This window comes from Lasioglossum baleicum, chromosome 9 (assembly GCF_051020765.1).
Source record: "Lasioglossum baleicum chromosome 9, iyLasBale1, whole genome shotgun sequence".
Taxonomy (NCBI): Eukaryota; Metazoa; Arthropoda; class Insecta; order Hymenoptera; family Halictidae; genus Lasioglossum; species Lasioglossum baleicum.
This window is the reverse complement of record NC_134937.1, coordinates 4,498,308-4,518,002: the sequence shown is the minus strand read 5'-3', so window position 1 is coordinate 4,518,002 and position 19,695 is coordinate 4,498,308. Positions and strand designations below refer to the sequence as shown.

At 34.0% G+C, this 19,695-nt stretch overlaps 1 protein-coding gene across 20 annotated transcripts in view; it reads left to right on the top strand.

Moving 5' to 3' along the window:
- The window catches only part of Sls (sallimus), a 335,820-nt gene that overhangs the window by 151,916 nt on the left and 164,209 nt on the right, over positions 1 to 19,695 (top strand). Inside the window, exon 1 of one of the 20 annotated variants that reach the window (XM_076431151.1) lies at positions 10,528 to 11,209. The exons of the other annotated variants lie outside the window; for them this stretch is intronic. Within the exon in view, the coding sequence (XP_076287266.1) occupies positions 11,047 to 11,209 (163 nt within the window). The 5' untranslated portion in view covers positions 10,528 to 11,046. Of the gene's footprint in view, positions 1 to 10,527; positions 11,210 to 19,695 lie in introns of those variants that run through there. 20 annotated transcript variants of the gene reach the window in all.

The window sequence follows — 19,695 nt, the reverse complement described above, 5'->3', positions numbered from 1 at the left end:
TCAAAACCAGAATACCCTCTTAATCTACTTCACAGTTTCAGGGAAAAAAGTATGTTCGTTCATACATACTCAAATTGTACCGAGGTAAATAATACCAATTAAAAACCTTTAAGCACGAAAACGGCACCGTGCTTTTAAAAATGTAATATATGCTGAAAAAGTGTTTAACGGTTTATGAAATCAAGATTGCCCCAGTTTCGTCCACGAAATTCTCGAGCGACGCGTGTCGCGCTAAAAACTCCTCTGGGCGACGCGACAGGAAAAGAACGCTTCGTGGGAGGGAGATATAAGACGAAAATTAAGTAATGTCGAGAAATGAAACGAAGAAAGGGGGCTACGCGCACCGGCTGCGTTGCAGGCCATGAGTAGAGTTGGGATTGTAAGTGGGTTCGAATCTGACTTGATGGTTCTGGACATTTCAATCATTTCATGAGGACCCCAAGTGTCCGACTTCGATTTTGATAATCTTTTGTGAAACGATGGTATATGGATCCCTAAGGATGTCTGCAAAACGTTAGGTGTAGTTACTCAATAGTTTTAAAGATATAAACAATTAAACTTTCATACCTTGTTGATATACCATGATTTGCAGCTCAAGTTTTCGAAGTTCCATTAGCCGTGTAAGCAGGTTGCGTGAAAGTTCAATTGTTTATATCTTTAAAACTATTGAGTAGTAACTACACGTAATATTTTGCAGGCATCATTAGGGATCCATATACGTACCATCGTCTCACAAAAAATTATCAAAATCGAAGTCCGACACTTGGGTCCTTCCCTTGTCAGTAAAAGAGACCAAGTCTTTCCCAGGATTGCAAGGTTTCGGGTTGCGCTTTCTCATTTCTCGATAATGCAGAGACGGTGTTTTTCAGTAGTCAAAAGCGCTAGATAAAAGATCAATTTAGTCCACCGTCGCTCTCAAAAGTCCTATTTTTACGTTTACGAGGAGTAATTTGCATGAAATCTTTAAATGTTTATTTAAACATTTAAAGATTTATTACCAATAAATACGATCGATAGACGAAAACATATTTGTAATTTGCATTATTCGGCAGCATGTATTTAACTGTCGCAGCTTAATGAAAGTAGCTGCGTGCGCAGCTTTATGCTTTCGAATAGTGCAAATTACGCTGCCGAATAATGCAAATCACGTCAATTAACGATTAACTTCATGAATCGATTGAATCAATCGTCGATATTTCAATGATTACCTTTCTTAATCGTACACATTAATCAATCAATCTTGCTTAAAATTTTAATCGATTAATGCCCAACTCTGGTTTTTAATGCTTGGCCAGCTGTTGGGTGTTTTTGCACACTATGCGACGCGCGACGATGCGTTACGAGAAGTTACGGAGATATGTACATACTACTGTATTGAACTTGATCTCATCGCTAGCCTCGAGAGACACCGCTTCGTACGGCCAACTCTTCTCACTAGTTCTCGCTCGGGAGACCGAGCGACGAAGAAGGAGAAAAAGGTGGAGAAAGGGGCTGCGAGGGGCGGGAGGCAGGGTGCGAGAAGTGCGTAGATGCGTGGGTGGCTGTCAGTGAGCGCGTGAACACTGCGTGAGCCGCGCGCCGACTTGCGGCTCCGCTCGGGCCACGAGTTCTCCTCCTTTCACGTAATTCATCGGTCGATTTGAGTACTCATTCAGTGGTTCACTTGTCAGACAATAAGAAAACATTTAGCCTTGTTCAGTCGCCCGGTCGGATGCGAAATTCCCTGGTGACTTCTTTGTGCTTCTATATTGTATACATTTTATGTAGGACAATATTCTTTTATTTCATTTCGTCGAGTACCTCTTACAGGCCAACCGAAGGCCTTTCTGTTAATTAAGGTAAATGTCCCCATTCGCGACCACGTTGCTATACCCACTGCTCCGTTCACTGAACAAACAAGCACTTCAGATTAGATTTCTTTTGTTTTTATTTCGGTTGTTAACACATTACCTGCCGGTGATTATTCCATAATTGTTCATGGCTGAGGATTTTTTTAAAGAATCCTTCAATGGCAACAGCAATTTTAATTATAAACCAACAACTCACCCTCAATAACAAACTAATAATTTCCTTCGGGATTATTGTGTAAAAGAAGATTTCTAAGCTTCCATTTGGCGCAGCACAATTATTGAGAAGGCTATTAATAGGCTACCGGTAGATAAAGTGTTAATTGGTTGTTTATTAGGTTTAGTTGATATGCAAGTAACAAATTACAGTTACTACTAGATTATGGATTTTTATGCATTTACGATAAAAATTACGTGATGAAGTATTAAACTGTGAACCGTGAAAACGAAGAAATTGAGAACATTATTATAATATTTGCAATTTGTTAATATTATTGAGACGTGACATTTTGTACGGTTGCAAATATTTGTATTTACATGCTCGAATTTCAACGATTTAGTTATGACGTTATGACTCATTGTGTAAATGTACACAGCTGTGATTGAAAACATGCCATTTGCAGACAGGAATTATACAAGTGATTGGATACAGTTCTGTACTTTATTAATAAATAAAAAGACATGCTGAACTTATGCATTGACGTCACGACCCAATATTCAAAGAAAAAAAATATTTTAGTTCACCTTCTGTTCCTTGCAATTGATGTAGATAATTTTTATTTTTCATAAAGACCCGGTAGTATACTTGTTACTTATCAAGGGAGTGCTAATAAAATTAGGATAAAAAAAATTGTATGACATTAAATATAGTAGTAGGAGATAGTGTTTCGTTAGTTTTGTTTGGAAATTTGCAATCCACGCAAAAATGGATATTGTTTCGAAGGGAATTTTTAATAAACATAGATTGACAAGGGAAGTTCGATGATTCGAAAATTTATAAAAAAAGGGCTTTGCAGGGATTACATAGGATTACATATCCTCTTTTAATAATTAATGAACTGTGGATTTTGTGCATTTGTCACTAGAACGGAGTTGGTGTAATTTAAAACAATAGAAAAATAAAAACAATTTAAGAACGTCAATACATTGTCTTTATCTCATTATTAAAGAAGAAAAAAGCTCTATATGATTATTATTTCTTGCAAATGATGCCAACAATTTTTATTTTGCATGAAATATCCCCTGTCTGATAATAATAATAATTACTTTTATCTTGATGTTTATCAATCAACTGCACACTATTCAATTAAGACTCATAGTATTAAGAAAATATCTTGACTTTTATCAGTTCGCTTGAAATAATTTTATTTTACACAATTATATGCAATGTTCTTGGATATACATATATGTACCTGAATCTCTATTTAAACTGTAGATACGTACCGTGCAAAAATTAAAAATGTATTTAAACAAAGTATATATCTTCTGTTAAGCTAACATAAACTATATAAAAAGCAATCGATAATATGGAAATGCATTCACTAAAAGCACATTACTTAATAAACACATAAAAGCAAAGCTAATGTGCTAAAGAATTGTACATTTTTTTAAATTGATATTTTACTTACCGTTGCTTTCTGTCATAGCTCAATAAATACGATCTCCTACTACTGAAACAAAAAGACATATAGCTATGGATAAAATGTGTTTAAAAAATATGAAAACCGTGCAAAAATATCAGTAAAAATGTATTTACAACAAAATATCAATCTCGCGTTAAGCTAACATATGGTAAACTATATAAAAAGCAATCGATAATATGGAAATGCATTCACTAAAAACTCATTATTTTATAAACACATCATAGAAATACTAATATGTTAAAGAAAATGATAAAGAATTATATGTTTTTTAGAATCGACATTTTATGTACCGTTGCTTTCTATTATAGCTCAACAAAAATTCGCTGTCTTACTACTGGAACAAAAAACATATAGCTATGAACATGAATGTGTTAAAAAAAAAATAAGGAAGCCGTGCACAAAAATAAAGAAAATAAATCCTATTCTATCTTTTTTCAAGAATCGCATATTTTAAAAAATCGAAAATAAGATAAAACAAAACAATTCTACGAACTGTTTGAATTTATAATTTGTCTATCAATCTTTGTTGAAATGCGTGAAATATCTCGATCGAGTCACTAGACTGTAAAATGAATTATACGTCGCGTCGTGGAAAAATGATTAATTTGCGATCTTGTTGCAACGTAACCTCTTTAAGAATTTAATTTATAACGCGTTAATCAACAAGGTAGAAAACTACCTTAGATTTTGAAATATGCACATGTTGCTTGTTACCCATGAGAAAGTGTAACTTGACAATTCAATGGACAATTGAAGTAATAAGCGGCGGAGGATTCTCTCGTCGAGTATGTAATACAAATCCACCTTGCGAAGTGGAACCAGTTCGTTGTGATGCGTCTGTGACCTTCCCGATAAAAAAAAGGTTAACAAATTTCGAATCCTGTTCCACTGTGCAAAGTAAATTTCTTAATTTGGATCGGTCACGAGGACAATGTCTCATTGCGTGTCAACACTCTGTATACAGGTTTTGTGATTGAGAGACCGAACAGCGTGAAAGTTGTCGCGACTGATGAATAAATTTGAAACAGGATTCATTGTACACTCAGAATGTGTATCAATGATCAGGACAGAGACATTTCACGCGTGGGTAGCTGCTTAATTTCGTTTCAGTTCTATTTGATGAATGAATTTTCCTTCGTGCGTTTTGTAGGAAACTATCTCGCGTTGTTACCAATTCAGGCATGGGCAGAAATAGCACGTGTGCTAGTGATTCTCAAGGAATACCCCCACTTCTCCCAGCCGCGGGTCTCAATCCCCTTGGCGGCTGTAGTTGCTCCGAGCACTTGGGCCACCACGGGAAGCGAGACGCGCGGTCGGGAGAAGTGGGGGTATTCCACGGGTATCCCTTGAGATTCCCTAGCCCGCGTGCTATTTCTGCCCATGCCTGTACCAATTTATAATATATTGTGCTCATCAGATCTTTTTTGAAACACAAAATAAATCTGTTTCTAAAAATTTAATAAAAGTCAATTTCATAAAATTTGTAGTGTGTTATCAAATGTTATATTATAATTTCGAAGACCTTATCAATTGCAAGTAATAGAAGTAGCTGTAATCGTTGCTTAATCAAAATAACAACATTGAATTTATTTGAATTTTTCAAATTTAATTCATTGTCCTTTGTGTAAGAAGAATATTTATAAATAGAAGAATAATGTGTTCTTTAATTTTGTTCATCAGATTTGTTGGAAACACAAAAAAAATCTGTTCCATACAATTATAAAATATATGTATCTAGAAAAGTAGAATCAATTTCTTAAAATTTGTTAGTGTATTATTTCGTATTATAATTTAGAAGCCTTGTCATGTGCAAGTGAGTAATAGTAGCAAGTAATAAAAACAGCCGATAAACGTTGCCTGATCAAAATAACAACATTGAATTTATCTAGATTTTCCGCGATTTATTAGTAGAGATGCTCGGGCAAGGAAATTTATTTCGCCATTTTCTATGAATGCATTTCTACATCATATAGTTCCAATAATTGTCAAATACTGACAGAATGATCAATGATAGAATGATCAATCACGTGTAGTGTGAAGTTACTAACAATTTAGACCTTCCTTCATCACCCTATCATCAAGGTTAATCAGATTCAGACATGAATCATCAGACATACCGAGGGTTATTCTGGTCACTGAAATATTAACAATATAAGACACAACATACATAACCTGTTACCGAAAGTAATGACGCAACGTCTTAGACATAATTGCCTTCCCTCACAGTATATGTTTAAATAAATTATTCAACATTTTGTAAGGATTACTGAAACTGTCTTAGCTTCTAGAAAAAACTAGACAATAGTCGCGTATTTACAAAAAAAATCTTAATAGAGTTTTTCAATCAAACCTGTAACTTAGTTTCTCTTGTGTAGCAACATTTATGAAAATTGTTTATGTGGGCCCGTAAATGATGAGAGGCGCCGTTCAATGGTTAACAGTATATATATTTAGATAAACAATGCAATAATATAAGCTATGGCAAAAATACTATGACCCGCGCATCTTCGTTTGTTATGCACACAGTCACTCTCCCTCTACATAGATTAGGTTCGCTCGATCGTATCGATCGATAATCGATTCTGTCATCGTGCGGACACAGCATGCGGGCCGCAGTTCCAACGTTCGACGTAATTCTATTAATCCGTTGGTCCACGTTTGAGTCCATCAGTATACAGTATACATATTCTAAGAACGTTCATTTTTATATCATTATAATTAAAGTGTAGATTTTAATGGATTCTGTAAAGAGAACAAAGTAGAAATACATATACTACACACATTTGTACTTTTTCACATTTTATAACAACAAGCAATAATGAAACTAGAAAATGTGCAGCCTACTACGAAATATAAATATATGTACATTAAACAAAGGTATTTGACAAGTTACTTACAATCTTAAATATTGACAAAATGTTTAAATCCCAATGAAACAGGAATGTTATGAATTATTATTATAATATGTATAGTTAAATTTTATCAATAATGATCAATAATATAAACATTTACAAGTAGAGAGTACATGTTATGTATTTATGACAAAAATGAGTGTGTGTAATTTAAAACAGTGAAATGTTAGAAGAATTGAAAAAATACTACTATTGGGTTGGCAAGAAAGCAATTTCGGTATTTTAAGGTGAAATAAAACCGAATTTCTTTATTCAAGCGATGAACTTTAATCAATAAAATATTTTCTTATTTATACTTTTTTGCAAAGGATCATCAACAAAAGGGAAAATATCTTATTCATTAAAGTTCATTGCTTGGATAAAAAAATTGGGCTCTGTTTCACCTTAAAATGCCGAAGTTACTTTCTTGCCAACTCAATATATGTATTACAGTCAAACCTGTTTTTGTGGGGTAGATAGGGACCGCAGAAAAAAACCACACAAAAAAAAATATTCACAAACATATATAATTGAATACATACATATGTACATATACAGGGTGTCCTGCTGAAATGAGATCAGTAGAATATCTCGGAAGACGTTGTCGTTATCAAAAAAGTGTTCCTACAAAAGTTGTTTGATTGACGGGCTATATTACGTAGTATTAATTGTTTTCTTGTGGGTGGAGTGGTGGAGGACATTTCAAGGTCACCTTGATTTTTTTAAATAGAGTGTCCTATTTTTTATACCATAGATCGATAGAGTATCAAATTCTGAGTATAAAAGTGTTGACCTTCATATGTCCTAAACCTAATAGTTAATGAGATACTATCCAAAGAAGAAAGAAAATTGTTTCGATAATATCTCATTAACTATTAGATTTAGGACATATGAAGGTCAACAATTTTATACTCAGAATTTGATACTCTATCGATCTATCGTATAAAAAATAGAACATTCCATTGAAAAAAATCAAGGTGACCTTGGAATTTATTCCACCACTCCACCCACAAGAAAACAATTAATACTACGTAATGTAGCCCGTCATACCAAACAACTTTTGTTGGAACACTTTTTTGATAACAACAACGTCTTTCGAGATGTCCTGCTGATCTGATCTGATATTCATATGTATACCGCACAAAAATAATCGCATAATAAGACCGCACAAAAACAGGTTTGACTGTATTGTCTACCTATCGAACATATCAAGAAAGAAAACAAATTTCTATTTCACTCTAGTTTGTTGCATATCAGGTAGAAAAATATGTTTATGTTGCATAAAGATCTGCTGTCTATTTATAAGCGATCGATAATAAGTATGTAATATAAGAATATGTAATCAAAGTATGAATCGATCACAATGAGATCATTCGAAACTCTCCACACGCGTAACAACCTTGCAATTTCACTTGTTCCAATTTTTAACGTACCACTAATTCTAGAAAAAAACTCCATAGTAATTACTCTTCCTTTACTTGCAAGAATGTAAAAGGAGATATTAATCATATCCGATTAAACCCGTCCTTACCTCGTTCATTCGAAATTGGACCTGTACCACTTTCCAGAAGAACGGAATGAATCAAAAGAGCGAGGCGCGTAGCAATCATAATTCCGGATTAAATAAGTGAACCGCGTCAATTTCACTTCATTAGGTCGCTGAACTAGGTAAACACCCAATTTCTTAGTTGACCACCGAAAAAAAACTGAGGAAACTTTCCAATAACCTTCGTCGGTTCTTCCTGTCTACTGTGTGATCACTTAATTAGCAATTGCACACCGTACCAGAGTTGGACACTATTTCGAATACAATATTTTAAACCTTATTCGAAATATTACTTGAAATAAATAGTTATATCACGAAAATATTTCACTAATTGAAATAAATTATCTTATACATATTTAATCCAACAAAATATGTAAAATTTTAGGAAATTATTATTTATTATTTTATTTTGTGAAATACTTCAATTCAAATAATAAAATAACAAGTTATTAAGGCAGATCATTTTTTATATGAATAATATTGATATTCATATTATAAATTATTGTGTAAATCATGTATTATTTACATATAAATATACAATATTGCAAATTCATAAATATTAAAACTATAAATATTATAAATGAATATATGGTTTTAGTTCTTTTAAATCTTTATTGCTACTCATCAATAATTTATTTTCCGAACTAAACATAAGGAAGCCGTTTCATGTTAGTATCATAGATTTCTCTTAATTATTTTAAATAAGTTTATTTTTTTTTACGTTGAGTCTACACTCAAGAACAACCTTGGTGATGAAAAAATAAATGACCTCTACTAAATTTCATCAAGGAAACCACAAACGTATCAATAAATAATATAATATATCCTGACTTATTTTATGATGTCGCTAATAAACTAGCAGTTGATGCGACATAAAATTATAAATAAAATATAATTTCACAGTAATTGTTGATTCATACATTTTTTCTTTTTTCTATAAATATCTACGGAAATAGAAATGAGTGGATTCATTTTTGGAAGCAGCGACCGTCGCTTTAGTTGCACCCTGTAGGAGCCAGGAAAAACACGTACCGTGGAAAAATATATGTAAACACCGAGAGCGTTCAGTGCCCGAAATAAACGCAGAAAGCGGTAGAAAATCCGAGAACCGTAATCCAAATGGCGACGTGCGTAACAATTCTTGTGGGTGACGCGTTCGAGAAATCTTAATGGTACTTCTAAACAGGACTGTGAATAATAAATTGCGCCAAGCTATGATATTTGACATTTTGGTTTCCATTTAGATTCTTTTTTAATCTTGTTTATCACCACGAAGATAAATGGTACTGTTACAAATGCTTATCAATCTAATCTTCGTTTAGAAGAAATGATTAATACGCACTAGTGGATAGACTCCAATATTCGTCTATATTTTTAGTAATAAATTCAGCTCTTTCTGTGTCTATCAGTGAGGAATTAAGTAAAAGTTCTATAAAACACTGTAATATTGAAGGTTGTCTTGTAGAAGCGTTAAAATTATGTTACAATTATTTTATTTAATACTAATCGTACGGGGAAAAAGATGTGTCGGATATATGTATACATTGTTTTATAAAAATTGCAAGATTAAACTTATTTAGATTTTTCACCATTTCTATAATAATACGTGCTTGAATAAAGAAATTTATTAGATATTATAATATCAAATGGAAGCATCTTTATAATTTCAGTTATTAAAAAATAAAACAATGAAACCGGTCGTGGTACTGATTAAACTCTTGAAATGTGGTGTTAACCTTCGGCGACCCAGGTGAATAAAAGTGGTACCTCAGGGTACCATATAGGGTTAATTTCACCGCGACCATTATTTGTCTACAAATACATCGATTGAATAAAAATATACTTTAAAAATACACTTTTAAATCGTGTTTTGTCGATTTTATAATAGGATCAGATCCGGATAAAACGAAGATTTACCTTTAAAAAATTTCTTTCAGATACTTTTAAGTGTACTATTTAAGACTAAATAATCTAAATGTTCTAAAGAAATTGAAAGATGTTGATATTTGCAATTTTCGGACACTACAGTAGCGAAACGTGGTGCACAGAAGTTTCGTTGGGTCATGAGAGACCCTAGTGTGCCAGTAAGGATGAAATAGATAATTTAAAACTAAATAATCCAAAGTTGCAAAGAAGACAAGAAATTTGTTATTCGCAATTATCGTATAATACAATAGCGAAATTTAGTGTACCGAAATACATATAGTTGGGGTCATGAGAGACTACAGTATACTTATCAGTCAAGGGTTAATCTGCACAGATGGTATCCAAAGGAATAGGCATTTCCATGATATATTTTCTCATTCCCACCCCGTAATATCAATTTACCAAGTGTTCCTATGGCACGAATCGCAAAGGATCTTGGATATTGTTGAAAAAAAAATTGTAGCTGTGACGATGTTAAATCGCTGTGCGCCGCGTTGAGGGTGTGAAAAATTACAGGACAGCCCTAGTCTATACCTCGGATCGCCCGTGACGCGTCGTCGTCGTCGGCGGCGTCGGCGTCGGCGTCGCGTCGGGACGCCCGGCGTCCCCACCCTCGCTCGAGAGCCCCCACCCTTCGGTCACCACGTCCTCGTGGAAGGCCGTGTTCGTTTTCCGAGGCGGCATCGGCCGGCAATTCGCATTCGACCGACGTCTTGGTTTAAAGAGTCTCGGGGACAAGACTTTTGATGATGACTTGACTTCTGCCGACTGGAGTGAGCCGCGGCCATAAGGCAGCACAGACGAAACCTGAAGAGGATATATTAAATAACGAGAAAAATATAAATACACGCACGAGCTCGCCACGAGCAGCGACCTACGAGAGAAATAGAAATCGAGGAGGATTATACAGTTACTTTTTTGTTTAATTTATTCTCTGTCGAAACCGGGTAAGAGAATCGCGAGTGACGCAAGAGGATACCGATCATCGTTCGTTTCCTCGTTTCTCCTTTGATTTTTGTTGTTGTTGAGTGCCCAGTGAGTGCACCGCACGGGAAGTTTGTACGCACCAGGAGAAAGAAACAGACGGAAGAAACCGATCGCATCCAAGGGGGCCCGTTCGTGTTCCCCGGAAGAACGTCGACGACGAACAATTTAATCGAGCCAGACGACTTGGATTGCTCCACTGATCCAAGATGAAGCGACAAATGTCTCAGCCGCAACAGCAGCAGCAGCAACAGCTGCAGCAACAGCAGCAACAGCAGCAGCAAACGATCACACAACAGCAACAGCAGCAGTATATTCAACAGAGAACCGAACGACAGGTCACCCGGCAGCAAATCACCAGTCAGCAGAGAGGTCAGTTCGGCTTGTTGATGATGACAAATCGGTTTTACGTTTCTCCGAATTATACCCGGCTGTTTCAGTCTACGCAAAATTCCATTTCGAGCTCTAACAAATTCACCGTGATCGATAAATCAATCGATCTACAGCACTCATACAGTTTGCAGAGACAAAAAGAGCTTCAGAATTGTTCTAAAGACGATTTTCAAAGCTGCTTAACGCGGTGATCTATGATCGATAGAATTCCTTATCGTGCGATTTGTTTTTTCTCGCGTTCGTTTAATCGATCGCGGAGCGAAACCCGAGGGCAGAAAATAAACGGTAGAAAATCCCTCCGGATTTCTTAGCGGAGAATATCCCCTTGACGAATATTCTATTTTCGAGCGAGAGCACCGCCCCTGCGTGAGCTCTAAAGATAGTTCTCCACGATGTTCGACGCCAACGTTTCGAAAATTCCTGCACGCGCCGTAAACGTTCTCGTAAGGGTCGCCCTCCTCGAAGAGGGTAAAAGCCAAGACGTAGCGAAGATGCAGCTGTCAAAATCGCAGCCAAACCCGAATGCTACTCTCTCTATCATCCTCCTCCGTGCTGCTGCGCACCCTCTCCTTCCATGCACAGCCGACACGGGATATCTGTCATTGGCCCGCGGATTGCGTCCCCGGCTGCACTCGTTCCGAGGGGAAAAAATGCGGCTTCTAAATCTGGCCAGACACACTTTCCACGGGGCCCCTCTCTTAGCCGATCGTTGCCTGAGAAGCAACGAGTTCGGCCGAGTGCCGGTTAATTAGCAAAAGTATCGGCGATCATTGACTATGACAACTGGTCGCATCTGTCGCGGGCAGCGACGCGCACTGGTCGATTTTTCGAAAAACTCGGACAAAAATCAGTATCACTTGACCATTTCATTTATTCAAGTATAATAGAATCGAGTACATATGTTAACCTTGTCAAGTAATGGTTTCTCATCTCCATCGATCATGATGGGGTTTTCCAATGAAAATCTCATCAGAATCAACATGCGAAGCGTGTGGAACTAATCTTCCATGTTCACACTCCTCAATCATTGAACTTCACTGCCTCAAAAGTGTATTTTTTAAATTCTTTTATATTAATTGAGTATCAGGCGCCTGCTTGTAGCTTTCATAAATTTTGAGATACCGCAGAAAGCTGCAGCTACTTTTGGATTCAGTTGTAGTAATGAGTACTGAAGTATATGTAATATGAAACAACAGGTTCTAGTAGGTTCTAGAAGCTCTATACAAATATTCCAATTATGGGATATAGTACGAATTAGATCAGTTATCCGAATAATGTTAATATTTTCAGTTTCTTAAACAATTCGGAACATATCCAGTTCGGCAGGAGCGGAATGTGATTATTAAAATTGAATTGTTTGCGTATTAGATATGAATGTATCAATTTATGTAACAATTTTAAATCTCTAAAATGATTTTTTATTTTTGTCACAGTTTTGGTACTTATCGACCATTATGCGACGTACCCAATTTTTGGATATTATGTTGTAGCAGCAGGGCTGTTTACAGTATTACGCTTGTGCGTGAATCAACCATTTTCTCTCGACATATTGTTGGGAAAAATGGATATTTATCTGACTTGTCAAATGAATCCTACAAGTTTCGTCTGCAATATACACGTTTAACATATAATATAATAATATAACAATAATATATAAAATAAAAACAGAATAATTTATTCAATAATGTTTCATATTTTTTTAAGCTTAAATTATACATGCCAATTTATATATATTTTCTTAAATAATGTGGATTTAAATGCATATTATTTGACATTGCATTGATGCATTTCTGAACGAATTGATTGGAGAATGATTCGAATGAATGTGGTAATGAATATACCTCAAAATTTGGCAGTCTTATAACTGTTTTTTGATAAAAAATAGATGGTCAAAATAGTGTTGTCAGAAAAAATGTTTGTGTAAAATTTACTGGAACAGTAGAATTTTTGTCAAATTAACACATTCGATACTACTCAAGTATACACTGATTGTTAATAGAACAAAGTTCTGTGTAAAACACGATAAAAGTACTGTTTAATTAGAGTGTATAGAATATCTGTACAAAAATTGTTTAAAAGATCCTTCAAAGGAAGGGCATACTTACTGCCACAGAAGACACTTATGCACAGTCTTTCTAAAAACGTTTCTCTAATCTTCTGAAATCTAAAGGTTGAATGTTGATTTAATCTGAACGAACTATAACAATATTTATATGTATTTCAAAGTCTACTCATTAGATTTCTGGAAAGATCGTGATTTTTTCACGTTTAAGAACGATTTTAAAATACACTGTTAAATTAGAACAGCTGCACGCATCATTGAATCACAGAGGTGGTCCACGATGTGATATGTTGCTGCTCTTGACATTTTTGGGACACTGAGTGAATGAAGTTCTATGATCATTATCGTTCCAGTGTTTAGAGTCGCCATTGTTTTGTGCATGAATGAAGATTTTCGGTACTAACTGTAGTTCTATTAACAACATCCAGTGTTTGAAGTCTTCCTTTTTTTTTTAAACTTTGTTTTACTTTACTGTATCCCCTTTTTTTCTAAATAATTCTACTGCAATGCCAACTTTCGTTTTAACAGAAACGAAATGAGTAGATTAATAGAAATACGAAGTATGTTACAAGTTTTGCAGGTTTGAATGATTTTTTACATATGGAATTTATTTCGCTCAAAATATTGGGTCATACATTATTTATTAATCAGATTTTATGTCGTTCCAAAATTGAACTTGTAGATAATTTAGACAATATTTAGGATAATCCAGTTTAAAATAGAATAATATAAAACTATATAATAATTATAATAATATAAAATTGTATTAAAACCAAATTTTTTGTAACCGGTAAATGAGGAGCTAAATATTCGATTTTGATCATTATAGTTTATTCAATCTATTGAACATGTGACAATATAGTTACAGAAAAGCATATACTCGTTAATATTCATGTTCCAACTTAAAATAACAGTTAAGAATATCAACTTTATTAAAAGTATAGTGTGTGCCATCTATTGTAAATTTTCTTTATCTAAAATAGTAATTATGGTATATGAAGAATAGTAAATTTCACAGACAAGCATCCAAAAATTCTCTAATATAATAAATAAAATTCTTCTTAATTATAAAATTATAAAAATATTATCGTATCTGTTTTGATGTAGCAATTCCTAAAAAAATAATAATAAGATTTCACAACACATGCACATTAGACTAGAGCAAGATACTATCTATATTTTATTGGACTCCATTTTGTTTTATCAACTCTTAAACGATTTATTTCCTGTGCAGAATTGTTGATTTTGCAATACCTGACATTGTTTAATCATATATATTGGTAAATAATATTTCAAGATTATTTTAATAATGTTTCAAACTTTTCAACTTTTACACTAAACGTACCACTTCCGGTCAGACTGTTCGCTGTAGTGGCGCTATGATTGGTCCGCGTTTTTCATGAATAACTGAAGCCACGGAGTACATTTTCGCAAACGACAAAAGTTATTTTAAATTATCTCAGGTATCACCTCTTTCAAGAATACACGCTGTATATCGATAACAACAAAATAGAAATTCATTTAGGTTTTGAGAGAATTAATAACTAGAGACCTGCGGATTTTATATGCATTTATCTAGAAAATAAATACGTCAAACACCAAACTGAGAAGACATTAGAACGATTTAATGAGTATTGTTACATTATTTTAAAATTTTTTAGGTCATTAAAACAGAAAATATAATTTTTATTGAACATTAGTTTCTTACAATCAACTTGGACAAATTTTATTTTGCATCAAAGTCCACATTCCGTTAAACATGCAAACCATTTTCCACTGTGACAATTATTCACGCGAAAACAGCATATAGGAGGACGTGAAACTGTCCAAAAAAGGTTGCAGTGGATCTTTCTGTAGAACGTTAGCAGAGCGTTAAACAGCGTGAAAGTGTTAGAACATGAGGATCGTTATTCTTGGTGTGGAAAATTGATGTTAGCGAGTCACAGTGAAATGGCAGTTTACGCGAATTCCGGCGAATATGAAGTTGGAGTTGTTCCAATGGGGAGGAAAACGCGGATGAAAATACCGTTTAGTTGCTGTATTATGTTTATGCTTCTGGAGCTCGTTGCGCGATCCCATGCAAAAATCGGATTCGTGCCAGGAAACCATCCGAAAACGGAGAAAAAGACGGTTCTGTTTTCGGCGCGTAATCGAAGAAAAATGTGTTAGGGCGGGAAATGTATGTGTTGATCCCCATGAATCATTTGGCCAAAATAAGGCACGGGCTAGTTTCTCAGTGTCAGAATATTCTTGTCCGTTCAATCATTCTGGTAGAAATGTTTAGCACTAATTTTTCCTCGAATACGCCCACTTTGATGACCCCTACTCTTGTTGATGTCAGAATTTTATATAGTTATGAGACATTTTATTCGATACAGGTTTTTATGCATAGAGAAGCGTTACAATGCTTTATGATGTTTTATTTTTAGTTGTGTTGACTAATTTTAAATTACGTACTCTCTCATTTAGTGATATTTAGAGAAATAGATATGAAATTAGTAGAATAGTACTTACAATTACAAAATTATTTACTGCTTTATCATTTACTATGCTCGCTGTTTTTTTCTGAATATCTTTTTGAAATGTTTGTTCGTAATATTGTTTATGTTTTTTTTAACAACTAACGACTGAAATGTGTGACATGTACAATTATAGCTGTTGTTCAAAAAGTCATTTATATTAAAAATATAATTGTACATTTATACTTGCCCTTTAAAAAGGGGATAAAGATTATAATTTTAATCGTTTGAAAATGAATATGAGCACAGCTGTGTATAAGTGAAGAAGAATGATAGAACTACGATAATAATACTCAGCATAATTGAAGTGTAGATTCAGAAAAAATTCATACGATTCTACTCCTTTCAATGAATTCTGTCAATATACACCTGTTCTTTTGAATCATTCTGTACCTCTTTTTATGGAATTCTATTTATTTAAAGACAGCTCTAGATGATTACTTAGAGTTTTATTTTAGATATTTATTTTATTAAGAAATAATTTTTTCATAATACTTTATTCTGCGTTATTCCCTTTTTTATGTTGGTACCTGAACACTGTTATTTCTCGTATTAATCATTTTCAGTGTAAGATGGATATTATAGCACCTGTGGACGCATATATGCACTGAGATTGATATTAATTAATAATATTTCCAGTATGACGCAAATTAATTTCATTTTGAAACACAATAAACATAGAAATTTGCGTTTTACACTGCTGCCAACTGCGTTTTCGTTGTCTACTAAAAACACCACACATTTGATACCACCTGCCAACTGGAATCGATACTATTTTTTGAAGTATGCATATGGATAGACATAACATAAATAAAACGAAACAAACAAGGTCTATCTAAAAGCTTAACCTGAATAACGCTTACATATTATGCATTGCTTAAAAATAAACAGATGTTACAGAATCTTGCGAAAGCTGTAGCAACAAGAAAATCAACGAAAACATACTAGAACATTTTATGAGTGTTAGTATAATAGGGTGCACTTCGATTTACAAGACTACACTACCGCTCATAAGTGTTTAGGCACTCCTCTTTTCATGTATTATTGGTACAGAATTATGTTTACCAAAAAACATTAGAATAAAATGAAATACTTATCTAAAATGCAGTTCAATTATATAGACACCCATTATATCGGATTAGTTTTACTACATTTTAGTTTTTCATTCATTTTTATGTGATTTATGCTCTTATTGAGACTGCTTAAACACTTATGAACTGTATGTGTATGTGTATGCAATAAATGGCCATTTACAGGACCATTCGCGTAGGGTTGAATGGTATCAAGAGAGGCACATTCCGACGTTAATAGTTATTTTGTAGGTTTTTTTAAAAGATACATGAGAGGTTCAATGTGACGATATTTTATGTTATTACTAGATTGCGGATCTTTATGCAAAATAAAAATTTTGTGCATTAATTTTAAGAAGGAGCGGCTACAGATTTTTATTCAAAATAAAAATGTTCTGTTTCAATCCCAACCACTACAGATCAACATTAAACCTATCACGAGTTCAATGACCCATTTAAGGTTTTTATTTGACAATTATTGAAATTGTAAAGGTGTTTCCATGGGCATTTATTGAATATATTATTTGACTCCAGTATAATCTTGTTATTTTTATAATACTATACACATCAGTCACTTTTGATGGTCGGTAGGTTTAGTGTTAAATAAAATTTCATTTTCCACCTTAATGAGTTTAACAGGCTCAAAATAGTATAATAGCCTTCTTAGATTCTTCTGGTGTTTCCATCGTTCTATGTCACCTACAAATTTTGCAGCCTAGATTTATGAAATTGTAAAGTTCGTAGGAGTGAAAAAGAAATTGACGATATATAAAATGTAAGTGAATATTCACCAACTTCTTCATTTGCAATGTGTGCCAATTCTAAATGCAGAAAACTTGAATTCTATTTATGATATGCAAAAAATAAGTGGATATTCGAAGCCTCTGTTTGTCCAATCTACGTAAGCAACTTTGATCCAGATTTTGTACGCAACAGAAATTCGAACGCATTAGTGCGACGAGTTCAAGAAATTGTTTGGAATTCGCAGATGCGAATATCACAGTTACGCAACCGGAATGGGTCATCAATTTGTTTTCGACAACGGTTTTGGCAGATCCCGCCACGCGTTAAGTCGTTCGTTTGTTTCTCGGCGAGTGTTCGGTAATTTTTGGAGCGTCTAAATTTTATCGGAAGGTCGATAAATTTCGGTCGCTCGTTGCGGGTCCGACGCAACAGATTCGCCGCGAGAACGAACCAAAAATATCAGACATGTACCCATATTTGATTCATGAATAGAAGTCCCTCGAGACTGTACCGTGGAGAATTTCGAAAGATTCACGAGTGCAATTGCTTCGTGGTGAATTCTCAAATTTAATTAGAGGTGCAGGCTCATTGTCAGCTCAACTTTCATTGTATCGTCCTAAAATGTTGTCAAAAAACTGTTTTGACACGTATCCATTTGGCACTTTTTCTCTGTTCACCTTTCTTTGTCCCTTACATATTTTAATAAATTATGATTTCGTCTTTCGTCAGTGTTCATGGATCATTTTAATTCATTTCGATTCAACTAACGTGGCCTTAACGTTTAAAGATGTCTCGGATGTATTTCTTATGCCATTGTACACACCAGCAATACATGTGTCTATTATTGTACTAGAAGCATATCTGTTTTCTATTTCTACGAAAATTCATTGTTAACTCTTGTTTAGCCAACCGGGTACCCATTTACTACGTTTCGTTCAACAATTCGTTAATGTTCTATTCTTTGCTCGCTAATATATTAATTTATCTTAAAATGAGAACTTGTGCAAATATGTTAAATACAGAAGGTTTTAAATAATTTATACATTACGGTTGGCTACATACGGGTTAAGTTTACACAAATGATAAGTGAAACAATAAATGGTACTTTTGATCACATCGACTTTTATTTAATTCGCATGTGAAGGGGTTAAGGAAACTAGAGACATTTATGTACAGAGAGAAACAAATGACTAATGTTAGTAATAATAATTATTTGATCGTTGATGATTGACAGCGAAATAATAAATGGTACTTTTGATCATATCGAATTTTATTTAATTCGCAAGTCAGTAGGTTAAGGAAACTAGAATAACTTATGTATGTACAGAGAGAAACAAAATTTATTTATTATGTTTTATGTTTACATAGCATACATAATTAGTATAACACTTTGAGAGAGAAACAAATGACCGATACGACTGGTGATTAGTGATTGGCAGTGAAGTGGCTAATTTTAGCCACGCAATCGGATATGTGAGAATAGAAATGGAATTCATGTTACGATTGCGATTCTTGGCACTCGTGCCACAAATTTTTTGATAGCGTTGATACTATCTCTCGAGAAATTAAAAACGTTTAAATATTTGCTCCTCTAATTACTGATACGGAGAGAAGAGAATGCGTAGGTGCCGTCAATGACTTCTTGATTCAGTTGATACTTTGATACAAATGGTGGCATGTGACTGCGCAAGTATATTCTTCCATGAACAGTATCGAATGAGTAGATTATATTCGTTTAATTTTGCTAAATTATTTTCAATATAATTATTCTAAAGCGTAATCACGACTCTTCATTGTATTTACGTTCGAAAAACATATTATATTCTTAACAGTGAAACTTGTAATTCCCAATATTTTCATTGTTCGTTCTCAATTATGAATGAAATCAGGTACAAAAAGTAGAAGTCATTTTAGTACCTATAGTACTCGATTTACAATTACTATAGAATGTTGAACAGATTCTAAATTAAATTATTAGTAGACTGTGTATAACGAAATATAAAATTGTGAAGATATTTAAAGAATTTCTAAGTAAAGTTACACTATTTTCGATTTATCAAAATTATTAAG